This window comes from Dama dama, chromosome 9 (assembly GCF_033118175.1).
Source record: "Dama dama isolate Ldn47 chromosome 9, ASM3311817v1, whole genome shotgun sequence".
Lineage (NCBI taxonomy): Eukaryota > Metazoa > Chordata > Mammalia > Artiodactyla > Cervidae > Dama > Dama dama.
In genome coordinates this window covers 110398034-110418346 of record NC_083689.1, presented here as the reverse complement: position 1 = coordinate 110418346, position 20313 = coordinate 110398034, and the positions used below count along the sequence as shown (strand labels likewise).

The 20313-nt window shown below is 42.0% G+C and overlaps 1 protein-coding gene across 2 annotated transcripts in view; it reads right to left on the bottom strand.

Moving 5' to 3' along the window:
* The window catches only part of CAMK4 (calcium/calmodulin dependent protein kinase IV), a 251198-nt gene that overhangs the window by 84592 nt on the left and 146293 nt on the right, over positions 1–20313 (bottom strand). For both annotated transcript variants that reach the window (XM_061152135.1, XM_061152136.1), the window contains 2 exons: positions 15935–15997; positions 13484–13566 (listed from right to left, as the gene is read on the bottom strand). In XM_061152135.1, the coding sequence (XP_061008118.1) occupies positions 13484–13566; positions 15935–15997 (146 nt within the window). The remainder of the gene's footprint in view (positions 1–13483; positions 13567–15934; positions 15998–20313) is intronic.

The window sequence follows — 20313 nt, the reverse complement described above, 5'->3', positions numbered from 1 at the left end:
TTACAATACTCAGGGGGTTATTATTAACTGGTTCTTAAAAATAAATTTTCACATGATATTTCCTTACAAGAATATGAGTTTTTCCAGTTCATGACTAAGTTATATAATCTACTTATTAAAATTTTAATTGAAACTATACTTGAACTATACTCTCTGACTGACTTCCTGAAGAACTGACTCATTAGAAAAGACCCTGATGCTGGGAAAGACTGAAGGCAGGAGGAGAAGGGGACGACAGAGGATGGGATGGTTGGATGGCATCACCCACTCGATGGACATGAGTCTGAGCAAGCTCTGGGAGTTGGTGATGGACAGGGAGGCCTGGCGTGCTGCAGTCCAAGGGGTCGCAAAGAGTCGGACACAACTGAGTGACTTAACTGACTGACTGACTGATACTGTCTGAATATTTTTAAGTGGAGTATCCCCTTAAAAGGGGAAAAGAAGAACTACTGTGTCAGAGGCAGCAGAGAGCTCTGACTACCATTGCCTCACCCTCTGCATTCCTCTCTAAATGTGGATTCTGTGGCACATCAACCAACACAAACGTAATTAGTGTGTCCTCTGGGGGCTGCACCTGCTTGGTTGGCTCCAGTCCTGTTTAAGGAAGGACGCTGTTACACAGATGATGGAAAAGAATGGCTGATAATTAACTTTTCTGCCATCTCCCATTCTGTGCAGAAGAGGAGAGAATCAATTATCTCTGGCCCTGCAAAAATCAGCGTGGACTTTCCCATAGTCACTCAAGACTAGAGCTTTACCACGACTTTGGGATACTCCTCCAGGGGGCACAACTCATGGCTTCGTTTAAACAAGAACTCTTTCCGAACCAACTTGTACAACCATGAGTGGCCTTCCTGAAAAGAAACCCTCCTTGTCTGTAAAATATATGTGAATTCGTATGAGCATCTCCACCCCTTAGAAAAGAAGTGCTTCACTCACTCACTAGAATTTCTTCTCTATAATTCACTTCATTGTGAATTCTCAAGCTTTGACCTAAATATGATGTTTATGAGTTTTCATTTTGATATAATTAAGGGTTAAGGGCCTGTGTTCAGAACATGTCCTTGTGTGAATGTCTAGTGACTGGCTGGCTGGAGGAGGGAATTTACTTGGGAGTTGTTTTCAGGTAGTATAAAGGGAAGAGTAGTGGTTGTACCAAGAATAATGAACCTTTCACTACTTTTCTATACTACATATTAAAATAGCAATATACTTCATCCAATTAATGAAAGATGATGCATTCTAACAAAGGTATCCATTTATTTATTTATTCAATAAAGATTATGGAATGACCACTGTGTGCTAGGCACTCAGTAATAAACCAAACAAGACTTCTGCACTCAAATGGCTTCTCTTGGTATAAAAACACAGACAACAATCTACACAGTGTGCTAAATGTTGTGACAGATATTAGAGGATGGCCTGGGAGCACCTAGAAAGAGCAGACAATTTATTCTGCAGGCCATGCAGGGTGAAAAAAGTATTCCAGAGTTGGCTCAGACCTGAAGGACATACAGGAGTTTTCCAGCTGTCGCGAGGATGGGAGCGGGGGGTGGGATACGTGCAGGGGAGAAGCATGGGGCTGGAGAGCAGGGAAACCGTTCTAAGAAAAAGGACCAAGACTACAGTGAGAATGAGGTCGTGAAGACAGGATAATGACATTTAATCAACACTTCTAACTGTCAAACGTGAGCCCGTACTTGCTGGACTTAACGAAGACTACGATTTGGGGGCTTCCCTAAGTGGCTCCGTGGTAAAGAATCTGTCTGCCAATGCTGGGGACACAGGTTTGGCCCCTGACCTGGGACGATCCCACGGGTCTCGGAGCGACTAAGCCCGTGTGGCACAAGCACTGAAGCGCACGCACCCTGGAGCCCGCGCTCCGCAGCAGGAGCGCCGCTGCGGCGCGAGTCCGCAGGCCGCGTCGGGCCGCCCGCCCTCTGCAGCTGCTGAAAAGGCCGCGCACCAGCGGGCGCCCCGCACAGCCAGAAGTAGGTAGTAAAAACGAGCAAGAACTGGGCCCTGCCCGAGGAGACCGTGCGTAACGGAGAAAGTACTAATACATACATCACCATAAACAATGTTCTACTAAGGTCTGTACAGCCAAGAGAGGTATTAACTCTTGTCGTCACAAACACCTGGAGAGCAGACATAGGGCAGGAGCACAAACGCAGGTGCCTCCCCCCAACCCCGCCGTGAACTCTGGGTACCATAACTAGGCTCTGCTATAAAAACCCAACTGCTTCTCTTCCAGGCGCCTTCTGCTAAAAGAAAGTTTGTTCTCACTTGATCGGTTCATCAGAATGTCACAGGGACAAGTTTCTGAAACTCACTCAATTTTAAATATTTAATAAGTTGAGCTATGACCGAGGCCATTCGTGACTGACCGGGAAGAGCAACAGCGAGGAACTTCTCAAGCTGCAAATGCACGTTTGTGACTGAGATAAGGCTGTGGGTGAATATACTGGTGACCAAGCAAACGGAGGTGAAACCCTGCAGTCTTTTTCTCTGTAGCATGACTATAGTAGACGTGTTTGGTCAATGTCTTCTGTTGGGTATTGTGGCAAAATTCTTAGCCTTCTCACTAGACTGTTGCTTTGATCACCCATGGAGCCTTCCTGCAAAGCTGTTCATAGTAGGCAGTCAAAAAATATTTGTAGAATCAGTGTTAATTGCTAAGTAAATGGATGCCAGAAAAATTTCATACTGTGGACATTTGCCTATGTTCCTTATCATGCAAAAAAAAAAAAAAGCACTGGACCGGGAAGGGATACTCAGCCGCTGCAAGCAACTGTCCGCAGATCCAGAGGGAGACCAGCCATACACACGCTTCCCAAAGGAAAATGCGATGGACAGAAACATTACTGCCCCTTTTAGGAACAAGCTCAGTCATGCAGTTTCTAGATATTATAGTAACAAGGATCTTTCTAGACGTGTATTTTGAACAAATCAAAATGTAATGGAGCAGGGCCCTAAGCTGCCTTCCGAGGACAGGCCCTCCCCACACCCTCTGTGGAGTCCTCTCTGAGAAAGGCAGCAGCATCTGAGGCATGCTCCCTGAGTTGCTTTACTGATGTGAAGCCTCTCACTACCAAATGGAAGATGTTAACTACCTGATGACCGTGAGCGCATAAGCCCGGGCATGTGTTAACCCCTGTGATGCTGCCCTGTGACCTCAATTATCTGCCAACTGGAGAACTGTGCAGAGCTGATCACAAAGCCTGTGATCCCTCACCTGGCTTTTAAAAATGCCTTGCCAAATCCCTTCAGGGAACTCAAGCTTGGGGCTTCCTTAGAACATGAGCCACCTGTCTCCTGCATGGCCCTGCAATAAACCTTTCTCTGCTCCAAACTCTGACATTTTGGTTTGTCTGGCCTCACTGAGCAATGGGCAACTCTTGCACTAACAAAATGCACTGACAAAAGTGACTCAATTCAGCAAATAGAGCACTTGTTTCATGAAGCAACAATAACAATTCTTACCAAAAATTCAGTTGCAATTTCAAAAGAAAATGCCCAAGAAACCAAACAATGTAAATACAGTTAAAAATTTACTGTGCTCAGTTGCTCAGTTGTGTCTGACTCTTTGTGATCCCGCAGACTGTAGCTCACCAGGCTCCACTGTCCATAGGATTCTCCAGGCAAGAATACTGGAGCGGGTTGCCATTTCCTCCAGGGTATCTTCCCAATCCAGGATCGAATCCAAATCCCTTGCATTGCTGGCGGATTCTTTACCACTGAGTCACTAGGGAAGCCCAATTACTAGACAGAAATATATAAATTTTGCTTCACTTAGCAATCTGGGAAACTGAGCTATTCAGGGCTTCCCTGTTGGCTCAGATGATGAATCTGCTTGCAATGCAGGAGGCCTGGGTTCAATCCCTGAGTCGGGAAGATCCCATGGAGAAGGGAATGGCAGCCCACCCCAGTATTCTTGCCTGGAGAATTCCATGGACAGAGGAGTCTGGTGGGCCACACTCCATGGGGTTGCAAAGAGTTGGACACAAATGAGCTATTCAAAATAGAATGGTGTATTTATATTTTTTTGATGCACGGATATGAGAATACATTTACAGATGTGAGAGTTGGACCATAAAGAAGGCTGAACGCCAAAGAATTGATGTTTTTGAACTGTGGTATTGGAGAAGATTCTTGGGAGTCTCTTGGACTGCAAGAAGATCCAACCAGTCCATCCTAAAGGAAATCAGTCCTGAATATTCATTGGAAGGACTAATGCTGAAGCTGAAGCTCCAATACTTCGGCCACCTGATGCGAAGAACTGACTCATTCAAAAAGACCCTGATGCTGGGAAAGACTGAAGGCAAAAGGAGAAGAGGGTGGCAGAGGATGAGATGGTTGGATAGTATCACTGATTCGATGGATATGAACCTGGGAAAACTCCAGGAGACAGTGAGGGACAGGGAGGCCTGGTGTGCTGCAGTCCATGGGGTCGCAAAGAGTCGGACATGACTTAGTGACTGAACAACAACAAAGATCATATGAGTAATTAGTGGCATATTGTTTTCACAAAATATTAATTTACTTATGTAACAAATGATAACTGAGAAAATTAATATCCAAAATAAAGATATATCATAAAAATAAGAGATCACAAATTCATTAAAAATGAATTTTATGAGTCCTCTTATATGAGGTCTATTTTTCATCCAGTTTCTTTAGTGCCTCTTATAAAACAGCACTACAAAATACTGTTGATGAAGAAACAATCCTTAGAAGCTACACAAGAGAGCCTAACTCTAGTTTTAATCAGAACTTTGATACCTCATTATAACCATGTGCTATTAGACAAGAGGTCCAGATAACTAGATGCTCAAAAAACAACTGAATGCCATTATAAAAATAACTCTGAAATAGTGCAAAAGTATAAGATAGCTTTCTGGCACTAACCTCAAAATAAGGGCTTCACTTGTAGCTCAGTCAGTAAAGAATCTGCCTGCAACACAGGAGATGCAGGTTTGATTCCTGGGTCAGGAAGATCCTCTGGAGAAGGAAATGGCAACCCACTCCAGTACTCTTAGCTGGAGGATCCCATGGACAGGGGAGCCTGGTAGGTTCCCAGTCCATGGGGTCGCAAGAGTCAGACACGACTAAGCGACTGAACCACCACCAACCTCAAAACATGGTTTCAGACGCACTGGTTAAGCACTGGCCAGGCTGGCCTGTGTAAATGAACTGCCTGGCACAAACCACAGAACAGAGATCGGTGTGCCGCAGCTCCTCCAGCAGTCTGGGAGCGCCTACTGGCCTGTTTTTAGAATGTTTTTAAAAATGTACTTAAAATACGTGGGGTTACAAAGGAAACTAATTATAATGAATTATGCTTGTCAAATACGTTTTGGATATGTGGTAGAATAATAAGACTTACTGAATTAGATAACAAGGTCCAGTGACATATCTTAATAACTCACAGCTTCAAAAAACTGATGAGCATAAACACTGTTTTGAGATCTCTGGAACAACTAATGTGATACAACAATATCTGTGATTTCAATGAATGACAAAGTCACAGGCAATGCAAATACTACCATGATTTGTTACCTACACAACAGTAGGAAGAGTTTATAGCTTTAAACAAAATATACTAGACTTCAGATCATTTTCAAAGGTCCAGGACCAAGTAATTTATATCTATGCTGCACAATTTCCTGTTGTCCCATCAGAAACTGCTAAACATAAAATCTCTCCTAGGATTTTAATCACAACGCCAACCCAAAAGGCTGCCTGGGGTCCCAGTTTCTATGGAGCTCCCAGCCACCAACGGGCCTGGGCACCGGGACCCCTGGAAAGGGGGCACCATGTCACCCCCGGCTCCCAGGCCGCGCCCCACGGCCCCCGCGGGCCCCTCACGCTGAGGCTGCCCCACCCCACAGCCCCCGCGGGCCTCCCTCCTTAGTGTCTCCAAGTCCACTGTTTGCTCCTGGCCCACGTGCTCTTCTTCCCCAGGACCAGGGCTGTTGATCTTCTCATCATTTTAAACGCAGGATGAGAAAACACAGGCGATGCCTCTTTCTCTCTATGGATCTGCTTTAAATATGACTTCTGTACATTTGCTCCTGTCACCTTAATCGCTGCAGATTGAATTGAGCTTATCTCCCGCCCAGCAGTTAGCACAGGCAACGCAGCTGAAAAGCTCTAATCTGATCAGATCCTGAGGCCCTCAGACTTCCTGGCACAAAGACTAGGAGCCCAACTGCTCTCCCCACCAATGGCAGCTTTTTCTTAAATGGAGATGCTATTAGATGACTGTAGGTTTATGTGGGAAACACACTGGCCTGGTAGGATGTGCACTGAAGGATCAAACACACAGGGTAAAAAGCCCCAAGTAACATGCTTCCGAAATTAAGTTCTGAGGGCTGCCAGGATAAATCATGCCGCTACACACAGAATTACACTTAAATGAATTCTGCTGTACCTTGTGTAAATCCACCACTCCTAAGCTTCATTCACGCTTTTTCTTATTTCATTCACGGTATCTTTGTCTATATTGTTGCTTTTTCTATGAACTCTCCCAAAGAGTACTAAATTCATACGCTTAAATAAACAGTGTCACAGGGCACTGCCAGCACCTGTTAAACCTGTAAGCCAGGGAGAGAGGGAGGGGACCATGGTCACTGTGGGCGCTGGCCAAGGTGAAAGTGAAAAGCCTGACCCAAAGGTATATAAGTTGGCCAACAGCATAGAGTTTATTCAATCATCCATCTGACGGATACAGTGACTGCTTTGCTTTCTATCAGAATAGCTTCCAAGATGGAGCCCCACCCAGCATGTTCTGCATTGGACATGCGTCTCCCATCTCCCTGCCCTTCACCTGCTGATTTCCTATTTCCTACTTAAGATTCAGCTCAAAAGGCTTAATAAAGCCTTAATAAAGCTTAATAAAGCTTTATTAATAAATAAAGCTCTTAATAAAGCTCCCTGAAGTCATTTCTGGCATAGAAGATCCCTTTAATTTGTAACCAATGGACTGTGTTTATGCCCCAGTTATAGCATTTATGAATCCTTACAGCCAAATTTGTGACCAGTCCATAGTAAATGCAAAGTACTTTGTGATAGGTTTTCTCTGTACTACTGATTCTTATCTTTGCTCTCCTTTGTTTTTTTAAAACTTGTGACAGTATGGTTGTCTCTATAAGCTCCAATACACATTTTTGGAGGTGATGGTAGTATTACAAATAATATTTGGATCCCTATTAGTTTTATTTTCCCTATTCTAGACTGTGAGCTCCTTGAGAAGGACGAAAAATTCCTCTGGTTAACAAGGTGGGGTGTGTGTGTGTGTGTGAGTCACTTAGTTGTGTCTGACTCTTTGTGACCCAATGGATTGAGAAGAGAATAAAGTGGGTAGTGAATCTGATATAGCAGGATGAGGCCAGACTATAAGGGGTTTGTTTGGTCATGTTTAAAAGCACTTACTTGAACTAAAAGTAGTAAGTAGCCTTCCTGGCTAAGCTGTGACCAAATCTGTGCTTTAAACATTGATGGATGGACGAAAGTGAAACTAATACCAGTAGGAGTCTACTGCAATGGCAGAGAATGTGAGGGCTCAAAAGGCCAGAAGCAACGGGAAGAGAGACATACACAGTATATATGAAACAAACACTGCAGATTGAATTGAGCTTTTCGTGGGTGAACGGTATTCCTCGGTGCACTTTCCTTCTTCATTTTCTGCTATGGACACTCGTGTCACATCCTCTCCGGGAACGTACGCTCCTCCGCCTGCCGGCACCCATCTGAGCCTGCTGCGCTGCCCAGGGGCTCCGATCAGGTGTCCCACGTCTCTTCCCAGCGCTCACCAGCCTAATGTGTTAGCGTGTAAGCAGGCTAGAATTACAACCCCAACCCAACAGTAAGTCCTCTAACTTTGTTCCTTTTCCTTTCTGTTGTGACTATTCTAGGTCCTTTGACCCTTCTGCAGCTTGACTCTTTATGCTTCTGAGGAAGAGAGAAACTTTTTCTAAAACAACCCTTTTATGTGACTCTAGATCTTATTCCCTCAGGGTCTTCTCTGGGATGTTGTTCCAAATAAAAGTCCCTCTCAGATCTCTCCTGCTTCCCTATCCAGCAGGCTCCTTCCCATCAGCAAATTAATGTGTTACCAGCATGCCAGTTTAAAACAGTAACTAAGCCTCCATTTATCCTATGTCTCTTTCTACTGCCTCATTTATTTTTCCCTTTATAGTCAAGCTTCTGAAAAAGCAGACTTTAATCTACTCCAAATCAAAGAACGTTTTGTTTATATGTAGCCAGATAAAACTGCATAAAGAGAAGATGTATTTATATTTACACATATATGCACACATTCATGCTTAAGTTAAGCCACACTTAAGCAGAATAAAATGTTATGTCACTAATTTGAAGTTTCATTTTTAAATATTAAGAATATTGGCATTTGCTTACATAGCAGCAGTGTGGTATGTTAGAAGAATCATATACATTGGAATCTGACATACTAGAGTTTAGTTCCATTTAATTATTGCTGTTGTTATTAGATCCACTGTAAACTGAGTGACCTAATGGTGGTTAATAGACCTCTCTGATCCTCAGTTATCTGGTCTGCAACATAGATATATATATCAAGGCCTACGTTGTATATGTGTTGCTGTTGAGAATTAAATGAGATCATGGTTAGTAAAATGCTTTGCCACTGCCAGGACCCCAAAAGGCACTCAAAAACGGCTCTCATTATAGTGACTAATTATCCTTTCAGACAGTAAGATTTTACATTTCTTCATTTCAACATTAGTCTTCACAAATTCAGATGTGTTCTGAGTTTGGTTAACCATAAAACCAACCATGACACAACTCCATGAACACTGGAGAAAAGCCCTATTGTCCATTTCTAGGATTTTTTCCTAATGACAGTGTCCTGACAATTCCATTTATTTCCACCAAGAGCAGAGACCCAGGAATGCTGAAGCAGAAATGACCATCAGGACTGAAATACCAGGGACTCTGTCAGGTAATTAATGAGCTAAATGCATAATCCCCAAATATAGCCACTACTTCTCCTGCATATTCACAACTGATTATTTTCTTGCAAGAGAATATTTTCAGTTTGGGGAAATGAAAAACAAGTTGTAGTCAGACAGATGTGAGTTTCAGGCCTGACTGTATGACCTATCAATTTCTACAGTTTGTGGTCTTAAAAAAAATGAGAATAACAATGCCTTAGAAAGCCTGAAAGATGACTGAGTGACTTAAAGACTTTTTTGCACAGGACCGAGCAATACAAGGCCAAGTGGCTTCCCCGTGGCTCAGATGGTAAAGCGTCTGCCTGCAGTGCGGGAGACCCAGGTTGGATCCCTGGTTTGGGAAGAGCCCCTGAGAAGGAAATGGCAACCCGCTCCAGTATTCTTGCCTGGGAAGTCCCATGGATGGAGGAGCCTGGTGGGCTACAGTCCACAGGGTTGCAAAGAGTCGGACACGACTGAACAACTTCACTTTCACTTTTCAAGCAATACATCAGGGATTCTTCATAAACAAAACAAACAGCAGTTTATTCTCTTGTAAATAATCTGAAAGGGGCTAACTGGATTTAAAAAGAAAGACAATGAGGCCATATGGGGAGGAAGAGCTGGACCAGAAGACAGACTGACTGCCTATCTGGGGAAGATCATCTACCATCCTCAGGTTCCACATCTGTGGAGTGGGACAGTGCTTTTCATCCTGCTTGTCCCAAAGGGTTAGCATAAAAGAGGAAGACACACTGCTGGCTGTGAAAGGACTTTTCAAACTATATGTACTGAATTTTTGCTCTCAGTAGTGGTGCGGTGGACAAGCCTACAGCTAAGAACAATGAAAACAAGCTAAATAAAATACAAAGTATACTTGAAGACACCACAGAGCTACCAAGGAAGTGAAGGCTTTAGGAGCCAAGCTCTAGAAGAGAAGAAAAACACAGAAAAGCAACCTGATATCTGATGCTTATGCTTTTTCTTTAAAGGAATTAAAAATCAGCAGCTGACAGGCCACCTTACACAGTCGAGGGAACAGAAGCTGGCATTTAGGATCTGCCAAGGAAGGGGCTCCTTGGCAAAAATCCCCTGGCTTCAACTGGGACCCTTAAAGGGCAAAACCTATGAGTAAGAGTTGACAAGAAATAGATTTGCTTTCAGGAAACTCAGCTTTGAATCAGTCCAATGCCTGATTAGATTAAAGTGATCTGTTCTTTACCTTAACTGCCTACTGAAGCAAAATAAAATTTGCTTTTTTGAGGCAACAGCATTTAAAGCCTCAAATTCTAAAACCTTTTATACATAATATTTGGCATGTGAACAAGCATAGCCTGGCAAGCAAAAACACAAGGAGAAAGCAGAAAAAAGACAAATTTAAAAATTCACAAGATATTCTGATACTAGAGTTAGACAAAAATTGGGAAAAGAAAACAAAAAAACATTAAAAAAATTTAATTAGAAGAGCAGAAGGATACTGCTGAATTAGTTGCTTTATAATACAATCATTTTCTGGGAAAAAAAATGGAAATTTACTCTTAAGCAATCTCATACCTTATCCACTTGAAAAGTTCAATAAATTTATAAGAATTGTAACTAGATTGAGAAAGATGGAAAAGAAAATGTTCTGGAGATTTCTTTATTTCATGATATTGTAATTTTGTGCAGATTTTTGGGGGAAATTTCCTTGGGCACAAAATATCACTGATTTTATTCCAAAACCTGTAATCCATTGCCCCATGCAATTTACTATTCATATGCTACATGAAACAGCAGATTTCACTTGTACTTATCAGGTTTAGGTTTTTATCAGCAACATAGATCTTTTGCTAATAAAATACAATCATATACCATTTGACTACAATGGGCTAATATAATTATCTCTTCATCAACTGCTCCATTAGCTCAATCATTAGATATTATTAGAGTCATCATTAGACCAGGAATGAATTTATGTTATTACAATTAAATAAATTTGGATTTTGACCTAAGTACAGGAAAAAGAGACCATAGTATGATTTTGATCTCTCAGGAAAGAAAACAATAAGTGGATAATAATGCAGGATATATTTTCAGTTTGACCCAAATTTAAAGATAACTGTAGGATTAAGTAATTTAATGGAGAAACCACATTCATCTCAGATATGGCAACAGACATGTGGACAACTTTCGGTGGGGGGTGGGGAAAGTCTATCATCTAAGACCACTAAGAGTTTATAGAGTAGTTGGTTGAGTGCTTTACTGGCTGTCTGCCATTCTTTAGATGTCCTCTGCTAAATCTGAATATTTCATTCATTTATCATTATAAATGAAATTTATTGACATTTAGTTTTTCATTCTTATCTATAGCTGAATTAATTCTATTCCATCAAAATCAACTAGACTACAAGATAAGAGACCCAGAAAGGCTGGGGAGAAGGGGAAGAGAGATCCCTATTTCCAAAATGACTGAAACAAACAGAGGTAAGAAGGTACATAGCAAATACTATTTACTTAATTGTGAAAATTCCTGTCCTGGAATTATTTACAAAGAACAGGAGGTTTCTCTCTGGTAGACCACGATTAGCAGGGAAATATGTCAGTCTTCCTTAGGGAGACCTCACAGCTCCAGAGCAAGCAGGATCTAACTGTAATTTGACTCTATTAATGTACCTGAAGAAGGAATATGTCCATGAAAGAGTGAGCTAACGAAGCACTGAGAAAGGACAACTATGGACAAATTTAGGCAACATTCAAATGAACTAGTCCAGAAGAGTCTTGACTAAGCACAAGGGAACATGATGGTTTTAAGACAAAGCTGTCCTTACAGCGGATCAGAGTGTCCCAGCTTCCTTAGCATCACACAACAGCTTCAGATTTGTTCTGAGGTTCAGAGAAGTTAAGCAAACCACTCTGAGTCAGGATTTACAACATGAGTCCAAATGATTATACACCAAATCCCACAAGAAGTGTATGTGGAGGCTACCTATGCTTACGTATCTCAGGTGATTCATTTATCTGTAAAGAATGAACACAGTCTAAATGCTACAATTTTAAAAATCTTGTTATTCACATAACCTGTTCTAAGGAAACTTTAATATGCATCTGAACAAAATTATGTATCTGTTGAAGATATATATGTGGCTCCAATCAAGGCCATTTTGCTCCTTCCAATCTGAAGGTCAAAATCTGCACTGTGTAACATTAAAAGCAGACAGACCTTTGGAAATGGAGCTTCCCAGGTGATTCAGTGGTAAAGAACCCGCCTGCCAATGCAGGAGACATGGTTCGATCCCTGCATCAGGAAGATCCCTGGAGAAGGAAAGGGAAAACCACTCCAGTATTCTTGCCCGAAGAATCCCAAGGACAGAGGAGCCTACTGGGCTACAGTCCATGGGGTCACAAAGAGTTGGACAGGACTTAGTGACTAAACAACAACAGTGAAAAGTTTGAAGACTTCTGCAAGCTCTTGAAGAGGCAGCAACTTTAACTGGGTGGAGCTGGGGAGGGGGAATGGGGGGCATGCCTTTCTCCAGCACATTCTAAACCTGCTTGCCTTAGGCATCTTTCTCCTCAGAGGCCATCACCGCAGCAGCTGCTCATGTACTCATCCTGCAGCAACTGTTTACTGAGAATTTACTGCGCTCCAGGCGTTCATGCTACATCAGTGGTCCTCACCCTCTCTTCTGCCTTCGGTCCACTTATCTCTTCACCCATTCTTCAACCAATAAGATGTTTACACCACAGAAACTGCAGTTTCTTAACATTTCTAATATAAGCCTACTCAGTTTCTTTGTCTTCTTCCAGATTCATTTTTGTTTAATTACCCTGATCAGTACAGCAAAGAGCTTCCAAGATCACATCAGGGCAAACAGGGAATTCCGAGATGAGGAGGGTGGGAGAGCTATGGAAACTTAAAGCATGCACAAACTTAAAACGTGCACAAATAACGCGTCTGTGTTATGCTCCACCAGATTTCTGTACATGCTCCCTGCCACCCTCAAACCTCTGCCTTGAGTGATGAATGTATGAACAGACAACTAAAATTGGCTATAATTGGATATAATAGAACATATTTTTCTCTGCAACTTGGAACTCTTTAAAGAGCCTATAAAAGAAAGTGGGCCTAGAAACAATCATTTGGAGAGAATCGATTTTCATGAGCTTTGAATCATAACAAAGAATACTATTAATACACGCCTAACTATCTATAATTTTCATCAAATACTTTCTCACAAAATATTCTCTTAAATCTTACTGTTGAGCTTAGATTTAGTAAGACTTTTGAAATTGTTCTATATCTAGAAAGTAGATGTTTGCAAAAGTAAATAGAACAATGTTTTTTTCATTCACTAAGCATCCCAAATTTTCATTTACCCACATCTTATCAAATATTTAAGAACTATCCTAGTAGAAGTTATCAACTGGTATAACATGTCATTATGAAGAATTTCAGGAGAAATTTCCCTTCAGTTATTTTTGGTGATTGGATGCAAAACTGTACTGTAGTTACATTTCTAGGACCCACTCACCTGTCAAACAGCTCTCCTCCTGTGACGAGTTCTAAGACCAGACTGATTTCTGTAGGGGTTTCAAATATCTCTTTAAGTTTTATCTGGGAAAAGATATAAAAAAATCACAAATTCTTTATTTTCATCTTTAGGAAATCATTAAAACTATGGCTACAACAGCACTGTCTGTGATAGCAACGCATTGGATCATGGTTAATAAAGGTTCCTTATTCCAGTAGCAGGCAGTCATTTGTCACTCTCCAGTTGTTTCTTTATCAGTCACCTCATTTGTTCAAAGATCCTTTTGAACTTTTATATTTTTCCTTTTGATAGCTAAAGATATCTGCCCTAGAAGCACTTCCTAAATTTTGCGAAATCATCCAAATGTTTGAATTTCAACCAAATTTTAAAAAAACAAACCAGAAGCAAACAAAACCTCCTAAAGCATTTGAAACCATCATGATTGGTAGAGATGCAAATGTATCTTTCTCTCAGAACAAGACTTCAATTAGGGGTCTGAGACAGAACGTTAAATTCTATCAGCATAGAAAGGGAATCCCTTAACAGATAAAGAGTTGCTAGTACATAAAAGAATACTCAGAAAAGTAACAGATATAGTGATTTGACTGATCATAACAGGGTTTTCATGATATTCAGATGATCCATCCAATTTTGGATATTTTCTTCTGAGAATCAAGTGACCAGTACTGATATATATATTTAAGGAAAATTTCATATTGACTTCTTGTTGAAAGAAATAAGAGATTATGTAAAAATGATGACTGTATACAGCAAATTTTGCCAATTGCTTACCCAAAGCCCTTCTCTCCCTACTCTACTGCAAACAGAGTTTGCAGTTTAGGAAAGCAAGGTACCTAGTCTCAGATTATGGATTATGGTTAGTCTTAGCCATTTATGATAACCCAGGTCCTTAATTGTCCAGTCTTCACGCAGTTTAGGGTGATTGTGTAACCAGCTGTGGCCAGTAAAATCTGAAGAGAATTCTGCAACTGGAAATTCTGGAAAAGCGTTTACTCTTTTTATCAGACTCTGCTGGTTAAACCTTTCCTCTCCCTTCTGTCTTGAACACAGACCTGGAGACTTGTTTAGACTGTAGAGCAGCCGTATCAGGGGCCGCGAGGGAGAAGCAAGGAGGCGAAAGCCGCGCCCTGAAGACGGGAGAGCGGGAGCCCCCGGTGGTACAGTGACTAAGGGGCCTCCCTGGCGGCTCAGCGGGTAAAGAACCCATCTGCAGTGCAGGAGACCCCGGTTTGATTCCTGGGTCGGGAAGATGCTCTGGAGAAGGGATACGCTACCCACTCCAGTATAGATTCCCTGGTGGCTCAGTTGGTAAGAATCCACCTGCAGTGAGGAAGACCTGGGTTCGATCCCTGGGTTGGGAAGATCCCCTAGAGGAGGGCATGACAACCCACTCTAGTATTCTTGCCTGGAGAATCCCCATGGACAGAGGAGCCTGGTGGGCTACAGTCCACGGGGTCACAAAGAGTCAGACACGACTGAGTGACTAAGGACACAGAGCACAGTGGTTGGGACTCCATGCTTCCAATGCAGGGGGCTCGATCCCAAGTTGGGATCAGGAAAAAGGACAAAAGATGGGAGAACCAATGGATGAGTCTTGGATGACATCACTGAGGAGCTGAACTGTTGCTAACAACTGCCTACCTTCTGATTTCTTATAAGAAAAATATTTGTTTAGACCACCATATTCAAGTTTTCTGATATTTACAACTGAATTGCTAACTAATAAACAACTTGTAAGCACTTGGCCTTGAGCCGAAGCATGCTGGTAATCCTCTGAGACACCACAAATTTCTCAGTGAAATGAGTAAAATATTTTAAGTAACTGGCTCACTTTATAAAAATAAGTTGTGGCCTGGAAAATGGTTTTGTTCTTTTCACTTCATTGGCTCAAGTAAGCTTCCCCCAGCCCTCTCCCTCAGTGCCTTTATCTGGACATAGCCAAGAGCAGAGCTTCCGAGCACGTTTTATTTTCTCTATTCAAGCACATTATTTATTTGAATCTTTGCATTGTTTCTGAAGCAAATACTCTCTCACAGGAGACTCAAATGACTTTGGAAAGCAATGCATTTTCTTCACAGGCATTTTCAGCAATGGCATATTAATAAGACAGGCACACAAAAGGAAAAAGCCTGTGTTTTATTAGAGTGAAAAAAAGCTCTCCAATTTTAGTTATCCTCATGCATGAAAATAACAATGGTATATATTGCGGGTGTGCCCATTTTGAAACTCTTTCAAGGGGTATTATTCTTAAGATTTATTCAGTTAAAGAATTGAAAAACAAGATCAGATAAGGACAAGAATTAGGCCAAGGTGGCTACTTACTGGCAGTGAAAGAATCTCCTTCTTATCATCAGAATGGACAGTAAAGAACAAAAATCTCATTCTGCAACTTTGCAGATTATTTGAAATAGTAGGCTAAAAACCACTTACAATGTTTGGATGTGAGAGGCGAAGAAGAACTCCTATCTCAGTTCTTACGATTTTTTTGTCCACCTAAAAGGCAAAATGAGAGAAACTGAAGGATACTCCCACCTTAGAAATGTCTTCATTGTAGCAGAGAATCAGAAACAGCAATAACCACTGGATGAATCAGGTCAATGGCACAGGTGAATTTCTAAGCTTTTTTCTTATGTTACCTCCCTCCCTTCCTGCCCAGCTGCATGTCTTTCCCCTCTGCTTCAGACATGAAGGGAACTAGCTACAAATATGGGTCACAACTCGTCAGACCCTTTCCTCTGCTGTCAAAAGTCATCCCTATCACCACTCAGGCACAAGTTTATCTCAACCTATTCCTCCTCCTTCTCTTCCTTTCTTTTAAAAGGCTTGATTCAAACACACTGGAGCTGTCAGCCACTTTACCTGCTTGTTTCCCACGGAAGTGAGCGTATCACCCAGCCCGACCAGTCAGAGGACTCACTCTGCAGCCAGAGTGACTGAGGCAGAGAATCAACAGACCCAAGCCATCAGAACCAGGCCTCCCCCAACATTTTACTCAAATAATCAACAAAGCATTCTCTTTTCCTCGCAAATTGGGAGAGACAAAGAGGATGGAGTCGGCCACTACCAGGGACTGTTACTGATGCCCTTTGGAGACCACGTCCCTGAAAACGGAGCCGACGCTGCTAGAGAGGAAGAGTGAGCACCGCTGACTGTGTGACCCCCTGGGTTCAGTCACTCACAGGCGAGTCTGCGCTCTGAGCTTTCCTACTGTGTGAGCTACCAAATCTCCTCTTCCACTGACACTATCTGGAGCTGCTTGATGCCACCAGTGATGTAAGCTGAAGCAAAGTAAAGGAGTCTAAGGAAATAGTGATTCTAGTTGATATGGAAGCCTGGAGTACAGATTTGGATAAAACAGTTCCTCAGACCTATGTTTTCTGGGATGGAAGAGGGTATACAGCTTTTATCACATTCTCCAAATATCTCAGGCAGAGGAAAGCTTACAAATATGAGCCATTTGACAAAAAGAAAACATGTTCCTTAGAACCAGGGGAGTCAAGGATCTCTCGTGAATGTATATGTAATAAATGCATACTACATAGTAAGGGTTTAATACAGTTTTGTATGTGCTCAGGCTCATATTAAACAATGCCAGGCATATGAAAAAACAAATAAAAGTGATCTTTTTCAGAGGAAGATTATAATCTAATTTTGGGCATAAAACTCCTCTATAAAATGCCATAAGAAGAAGACCATAAGCTGTAAACAAGTTGTGTTTTAAAAATTTCATTGTTCAGTGGAGGATTATTTTTCTATGAGTCAGAACATTGCTATCACTCAAACAGTGGGCTAACTCTAAAAGGCTCTGAAGCTATTAGCCATTAAAAGTCACACTATTGTTAAAGTGAAGAAAGACTTGCTCGAGTGTGCACGGGCGGTGCTGGTGTGATGTGTGGGCCGCTGGTGGCATCCGGGAGCCTGACCCATGGCATGTAGACCACACGGTTTGGGGGCGACGTGGTGTTAGAGGAAAACGCTATACGAGTTCACATACCAAGTGAAACAAATCACCTATTTCATGAAAATTTGCTATTGAACAAAAGACATTCTACTTGCATCAGATGGGAGATCTCTGACAGAGAGAGGCATTGCTAAAGCAGGCCGACACTGACAGATTTCTTCCGAAGAGCTCCTGGCTCACACTCCATTTCAGCTCTGCAGATGCTATTGAGGAAAATCTCCATACACATAATAATTTTTTAATTACTTTAAAAATGTAACACTTTTTCTATCTTTGCTAAGGCATAAATGATATACAAAAACCCACACATAATCAATGTATACAATGTGGTGAGTCTGGACACAAGTTCCCATCACCATAATCAACGTAATAAATACATCCATCACCTCCAAAAGTTTCCCATGTCCCTTTGTTGTGTGTGTGTGTGTGTTGGGGGGGGGGAGGTTAAGAACACTTAATGTGAAATCTACCCTCTTAACAAATTTTTAAGCAAACAGTATCTTACTGTTAACTACAGGCAATGTGCTGTACAGTAGCTCTCTGGACCTTTCTGACCTTGTATAACTTGATGCCCACTGAACAGCAACTCTCCATGTCCTCCCCAGCCATCCTTTAGGAAGCACAAGCCTGCTCTCTGCTTCCATGAGTCTGACTATCTCAGATGTCTCATGTAAGAAGGATTCATCCAGTGAATATGCATTTTTTTTTAATCACAATCTTCTCCATAGGACAACTTGAATTTCCTCACTAATACAAATATATATATATATATTTTTTTTCATTATTGTGTGATGTTTAAAAAAATTTCAGAACATGAGTGTCTCTAAGATTTGTTAACAGTCGAACCTATGTTTCTTATTACACATTTAATGTTCATGTAATACAAGGTTTTCTTCCTTGTTTTCATAATTTTGATCCATTTAAAATAAGTATCAGAGATATCCTTTAACTCTTTTCACATGATATAGTAAAATCTTTTAATACCAATATGAATTTTAAGCAAATCTATTTATTTTAATTAATTTATTTTAATTGGAGGCTAATTACTTTACAATACTGTGGTGGTTTTATCATGTTATGTCAATACATTAAATATCGGGATGCCTTCAAAAATTAGTTCTTTGAAAATTATCTTAACTCTGGAAATATTCATAGCAGATCAGATTATTTGGAATAACACTCTTCTGATGTAGTTGTTTGTTTTTAATTCAGAATTAATTTTCTTTAAAGTTAATTTTGCAAAGGGTAATTATTTTCCCACTATACTTAAGATTAGTAGCTCTCAAAGTATGATTGGAGGACCCTTCTGGGTCCCTAAGACTCTTTTCAGGGTATATAAAAGACCCTTTTCCAACAATGCATCTGGGTGAGACTAGATTTTTTTTTTTCCTATACTTGAAACAAAACAAATTGAAGGCAGAAGCAGTTGAGAATTAAACTGTCTTCTATTAAGCCAGATAATAAAGAGATTTACAAAATAATGACACTCTTCTAAGTATTTTTATCTTTTGGAAAATAAACTTATTTTTCACTGTAATTATTTATGTTCAAATATACTAGAACTGGATTTATTACTACTATAGCTTTAGTTAATTAACACTCAACATTCTTTAATCTCTTATTGTAGATTCTTCAGTCTCTAATACAGTAAAGGTGTGTGTGCTGTGCTGTCTTGTCCGACTCTTTGCGACCCCATGGACTGTAGCCCAGCAGGCTCCTCCGTCCATGGGATTTTCCAGGCAAGAGTACTGGAGTGGGTTGTCATTTCCTCCTCCAGGGGATCTTCTTGACCCAGGGATCGAACCCGCATCTCCTGAGTCTTCTGCACAGCAGGTGGATTCTTTACCACTGAGTCAGCAAACGTGTAGCTATTTGGGATTCTCAGTGAGTTAGAGAGTAGACAGGGCTCCTATAGCCCACAAGTTTGAGAACCGCTACTCCAGAAACCTCAACATTACACATCTGGAAGCAGAAACTAGAAAAAAAACAAAATTGCAGTAATAATTGAACTGAAAGAAAAATATGAACGCCGTCTCCTCCCTGCTCGCCTGAATGCTGAAGCCCAGACTGAACACGGGTCATGACTCAAGTGGAGGCCAGGAAGAATCTTAGAAAGAAGAAACTAGAGAAAACTGGGGTATTTACAGTCATCAATCCACAGAGAGTAAACTGCGTGGCAAAACCTGGACTAGCAGCCAAGGCAATGGCACCTGAGGAATCCAGCAGGAATGAGGCCGAAGGGGAGAAGGGGACAACAGAGGAGACAAACGGCTGAGAAGCCAAGGACAGAGCAAGGCTCAGGTCAGAACATCTTTCCCACGGAGATTAGCTGAGAGTCACTTGTCACCTTTTCGAAACAAAGTCTAGAGGTCCCTAGACAGCCGAACTGTGGGGGTGGTTCCCCCTAAGGTGTCGCGGTGCGGAGGTCACCCGGGGTGCGTCCTGCCAGCCACCTTGCCTGACACCTCCCCAGTGTTTCTCCTGCTCCAGAAGGTATTGCTGCCTTCCCATTTCTGACCTTCCCTTCCAAACACCTGGGCAGGGCCTTCCCTGGTGCCAGCGCAGGGGGTACGGGCTCATCCCGTGCCCCAGGTGCGGGGGGCAGCGGAGCCCACGGGCCCAACCACTGAGCCAGCCGCCCAGAGCCCGGGGTCTGCAAGTAGAGAGGCCCCCGCGGTGAGCGGCCCGCACACCAGAGCCAGAGGGCAGCGCCCGCTCGCACCGCAGACAGCCTGCCTGGCGGTCAGGAGTAGACAGCTGACTTTAAAACACCCGGGCGGGTTAGGAGAGGGTCCGAGTGCAGGCACGGCCATTCAGAATAAGTGCTATTTTTCCAAGAACATAACTG